General features: G+C 43.7%; 1 protein-coding gene across 1 annotated transcript in view; it reads left to right on the forward strand.

Moving 5' to 3' along the window:
* CFAP69 (cilia and flagella associated protein 69) overlaps window positions 1–5,493 on the forward strand; it is a 57,780-nt gene that overhangs the window by 6,995 nt on the left and 45,292 nt on the right. Inside the window, 1 exon segment of the mRNA XM_014522228.2 lies at window positions 4,364–4,426. Coding sequence (XP_014377714.2) covers window positions 4,364–4,426 — 63 coding nt within the window.

The following is a 5,493-nucleotide window of genomic DNA, read 5'->3' on the forward strand; positions in this document are numbered from 1 at the left end:
CAGGGAGAGCCGCGGGGGGCCCGGCAAAACTGGAGGGGGAAGACGTGGAGGGTGGGAGGGATGGAGAAGGAAGTGCGGGGGGAGGGGAGATTTAAATAGAAAAGGACTACAATCGTCCCTGTGTCTCAGTGAACTGGGATTGGGTAGGAGCAGGAGTGGGGTTGGGGGCAGCAGGGGTCGTGCTGCCTGGGACAGGGGAGCCGTACTGGCCCAGGTGGGGAGACCCTGGGGCTGGACAAGCTCCAGGTCCTGCAGCTGCGTGGGGGAGCCTGCTTCTCTGGGGCTCCGAGCTCAGGCTGCAACAGATGAGGGCGCTCCACGCTTTGAGCAGAGGGGCAGGACAGAGCCCCCCAGAAGCAGCCTCCCTGGGGCTATGTTCTGGGGCTGAACTTGTGCTTCTCACAGCCAGACCATGTGGCTGGGGAGGAAGGCTTCCTGGGCTCCATGGTCTGTCTCTGCAATTAAGCTAAGAGCTCTCAGCAGTTGGGGAGGGGGAGGAACCACTAGTTTTGGAGGGTAGCAGGCACAGAGTAGTGGGAGGCTGTGCATCCTGGGATGCTGGAGGAATGAAAGTAAAGCATTTTATCTCCCCTGACCATTCAAACAATACTCTGAAAAGACATGGGTAAAATGTTTCCAAAATAACCCTCCTTTTGAGTGGCTTATATTTAAAAATATTTATGGCAGGAATAACCACTTCACACATTTCCCTCCCCTTTCCCCCTCGCCTCTTATCTTTACCCATTTTGTCTTCCTAACTTCCATTAATTTGCATTTTCACAGACTTGTTGTAATTTAGCTTCTTTTCTACCTTGGAGAACACATAAGAGCAATAGAATCTCCCAATGCCTGAAGAAGGGTGTTTGTGCCTAAAAGCTTGCAAAGAACTTTTTTCCAACTATTTAATTGGTCTAATAAAAGATATCACATCTCCCCAAAGAGCCTTGCTTGCCTGTGGCAGTTTAACACCCCTTAACTAATGAGTGATCTTGTTCTGAATGCATTTATAACATTTTTAAAGTAACTTGTGCCTAGGCCCAGAGTGGCCTTTTTCTCTTTTGTTGTTGCTTTTAAAAGTGACTGGTCCACAGGATTGCAAAGAGTGTCTGGATTTTTGAAGCAAGGGCAAAAGGCTTCACAACTCCCTTTCTTCGTAAAATCTAGTCGGTTATGGCTCCCTGCAGAAGCTGACAGCAGTGAGCCTGCCAGACACACAGCTGCTGGGGGAAGCCCTGGCCTTTATAAAGAGGCAGGCTGTAGGGCTGATCAGAAGGAAGAGGGAACACTACAGAAACGGGGAATGGTAGAAGTGGTGAATCTCCCTTGTAGCAGCCAACAGCGGGGATAAAACATGGTATAGTAGATTTCCCTGCTCTTCATATGGATCAGAAAGCTTTTGAGGGGGAACAGGAGAGAGAGTAAGCCCTTTCTTTCAGGAACTGAAGGGAGGATGCTTCAGACATGCAAAGGCAGGATTTTATGCAAAAAAACAACCCTAGCACCGGGACCTCTACAGCTCCAAAAATGGATGAAGTAGTAAAGGGCTGCAGCCACCAAGGTCTTAGTCTACACTTGTAACACTGATCTAAAGTTGAAACCCACCACTTTTCCTATGAATTTATTTTCCCTAAGTCTCTAACATATCTAATACAGTGGTTCTGAATGTTTTTTATACCAGGACCCATTTGTAAACATTGAAGGCCAGTCCCGACCCAGTGCCCCTCACTCCCGACCCACTGCCCCAGCCCCCCAGTGTGCGGGGTAGGGGGTGGGTGGGTGACGCATGGGTGGCCCCAAGCAGCCCCTTGCAGGCTCGAACTCTGATAGCCTGCAGGAGAAAAGCCATGGTTTCCCATGTTTTTCTCCATTTTTAAAGTTTGTTTGCAACCATTTCATATATTCTCACAACCCATGGGTTGAGAAACACTGATTTAATATAAAGTCAGTGTCTTGTGATCGGAAGTCTCAACAGCAGCCAAAAATAGAAAACCCACAAGTTCCAAAAACATTCAACGGTAGAAGCATGAGAGATTTCTCTTGTAATCTGAACTTTATAAAGGAAATGACTTCTCAGCTCAGCTGTAATTAGTGCAGTGCTTCCATTGGCCTTTAGAAGTGCCACCATCCCAGTCTTCATTTTTAGTTGCTAAAGTCTGAAATGGCTGAAGATGTACTGTAGAAAACTTAAAATGTCTACACTAATTACAGATATTCTCACCAAGGAATTAATTCAAAGGCCAGTAAAATCCATGGGAAGATTCCATTAATTTCAGGAAACATGAATCAAGTTGTGAAGCCATAAAACCAATTATCTAGGGGATGTTGATGAAGGCTACAAATGAATAACAGAGAAAAGTGTAGCTTTTCTAGATAAGCTGGGGAAGTGGTAAATTAGGGGATGTATAGATCTGGACCTCCATCTAAATCATGTTAGAGAAAAGCCCTATTTTTGCATAATAAGACTATGATTCTACAAGACCCCTAAAGACTTGGGGTTAGAGCCACAAAGGGACTTTGTTGTGACATTTAAAATCATGCAGTTCCAGGAATAGATTATGCAGCCCTGCGATGGGCACTTCAGAATAGCGTTCACAACAGCCAACATGCTGTCCTCTCCTAGGACTCTACATTGTACAAAATATAGAAACAGTCCTTACAGGAAGTACTGGAATCCAGTATTCTCTTCCGGAGTGTGACTAATCATTAAACTAGATGATCATTCTCCTTCTCTTTAGCCTAAAGAATCTTGAATTTTTTGCTGCACATTGGCATAGCTTCAGCAGGGGGAATAGGACAGAGTGCCCTCATCTATAGGCCTAGTAGGTGGGAAGTGGATTTTGAAGGTGGCAAAAAACAAAGGAGCACAAAGAAACCCATCTGCTGAACTATTTTAGCTATCACTGAAGTACTGTAGCTAGTTACTGAACTCTTGTGTAAAAAAGGTTTATCATCATAAGCTCTTCCTCCTGCAGGTGTGTTTAAAAGAGGTGACCAGAGCCAATGTGTTTTCCATGTAAATCAGCTCTCACTCTTCAGAGTATACCTATTCCACCTCTCAAGGAACATAGGCAAAGGAATGCCTATTTAAGGATTCCAACCAAGTATAGGCATGAGGTTAGGGCACCTATACATGTGCAGAGAGGCTGCTCTGAGTAGACTCGATTAATCATGTCTTCTGAAGCGTGGTAATTATCATGCTTCAGCAGACTCCAGCATCATGTGTATCAGCATCTACAAGCTGAAAAATGGCAGGGGTGCTTGAACTAAAGCTTGTCAAATGAGCTTTAGTTAAAGCGCCCCCACTACCATTTTTCAGTGCAGGGGCACTGATTCACATGATGCTCTGGGCACTTTAATTAGAGTGGATCTCAGAGCCTCTCTAATTAAAGCATCCCCCATCCCCAGTCCCTGGAACATGTCTATAAACACCCTACATACCAACATAGAGGTACTTCAAGGTATGCACAGAAACAGACCTTTAGAATAATAGAATCATAGAAAAGTAGGACTGGGGGGGACCTCTGGAAGTCTTCTAGTCCAGCCACCTGCCTGAACCAGGATCAACCCTATCCAAACCATCCTACACACATCTTTTTCTAACCTGCTAGCAAAGCTACACAGTCAGCCCTGTTTTTGTTTGTTTGTTTGAATTTTCCATATTCCAAGCCAAAATGGCCAAAACAATTCCAAATCCATGAGTTAGTAGAGCCACTTATGGTTCTGGACTACCGGCAAGCATCCTCCACCCCCACCTGGGGCAACAGGTATTCCCAAATCCTTTGGCGGGCATACTACTTGCAGGCCTAAGCCTTGAGGATTGGGGTTCGGATGCCCCTGAGTTTCGCTTGCCCTTAGCCCCAAGGCCCCAGGAGTAAGCTAGGGAGGAGTTTCCCATTTCTTTAAAGTAAGCATAAAGCCAAGGTTAACTATGCATTACCTACACTGGTACTAGTATTTCCCCTAAGTAAGCATAAACTATGCTTGATCTGAGCCTTCAAGCCCTGTTACACAACCACAAGGCATAGCACCCTAACCTGCTGCAGGTAAATCAGGGGGACAACAGTGGCCAATGTCCTTCTGTTATAGATGCCTTTTGGTAAGGTGCCTTCCTACTGAAAACATAGGTGCCTAAGGGGTCCACCAATGGGGCTTTTTCAGGATTGTAGTCTTGGATTTAGGCACCTGCTAACTCCCAATTCAGGTGCCTAAGCCCATTTCTGGATTTGGGCCTCAGTTACTATGTACAACATCAGTAGACATTTTCAGTGAGATTATAATTGCCCCTTCATGTTAAACATGTTTAATTTAAGATTTTAAAATGTATAATTACTAGAAGAAATTAAGAACTATCTGGTTTTTGTAGGATATTCAGCTGCAGTCTCTGGACCTTAATCGCATCATCAAGCTGCTTGAAGAGTCAAACTCAGTAAGTACGGCCTGGGGGAATATATTTATGATACATTTTTATTGTATTTGATAATTAATAAGGTTAAATAAAACACTTGCTGTGCTTCATTATACAGGCAAAAGTAAGCTAGTCAAACTTGAGCTTCAGTGATTAGGACTACAAGCTATGGAACTGGAAGAATTATCCTAGTAGAATTATAGAATAAGACTTTCTTTAAACATCTTTTTGCTGTAAGGAGGTAAATGTGCCCATAAGAATTTATGATTAAATACTATATCATAAATAGGTACCTTTCACAAAAAAATTACTGTAACTATACATTTATAAAGAATTGAGAAATGGCTATCCGGCTGGCTACTTGAAACCTACCACTAAGGAAGAATTACATCTAGAGTTGCGTAATGCATAACAGGAAAATTATAATTGCCCATATTAACTGCTAACAGTTCTCTAGGGTTTGAACTGAAGGAGAGAACGAAGCTCGGGAGTTGAAAACAAATACATTCAAATAAATGCACAGAAAAGCACCAGCAATTATGGCATGGACTCAATAGACTTTTACAGACTGTAAGGAAGTTGGACGTGTTTATGACTAGGTACAAGAGTAAAAAGTTGCAAAAACTGAATCATTTATAACTTTTAAGCAGGAGCTTAATGCATCAAAATACTAAGTTTTGGATTGATACTCAAAGGGAAACTACTCTCTTTTTCCCTTTTGATATACATCAAGAGTAAGCTATATATGATTTACATAAGATACCTTGAGTAAAATTGTGTGATGCACCTTTTAGAAGTGCAGCATGCCATGATGCAGGAGGAAGAAAGCCTGCAGAATTCTGACTTGCCAAACAGCCCTGATAGTGCAGCTCTCTAGGGCAATCTAAATTTTACACAAGCTTCACTAGGAGCCAGAGGTATCCAGAACAGTGAGAGGAGCATACTATAATTCTGCAACTGCTTTACCCTTAATCCAGGGGTGGGCAATAATTTTGGGGTCCTCTTGTGGACTGCATCTGCTCCCCTACCCGCGCCCCCGAGCTGTAGCATGCCCCGATTCTTTTTTCTCTCCCCCTCACCTCTTTCCC

Source organism: Alligator sinensis, unplaced genomic scaffold, assembly GCF_000455745.1.
Source record: "Alligator sinensis unplaced genomic scaffold, ASM45574v1 scaffold479_1, whole genome shotgun sequence".
NCBI lineage: Eukaryota > Metazoa > Chordata > Crocodylia > Alligatoridae > Alligator > Alligator sinensis.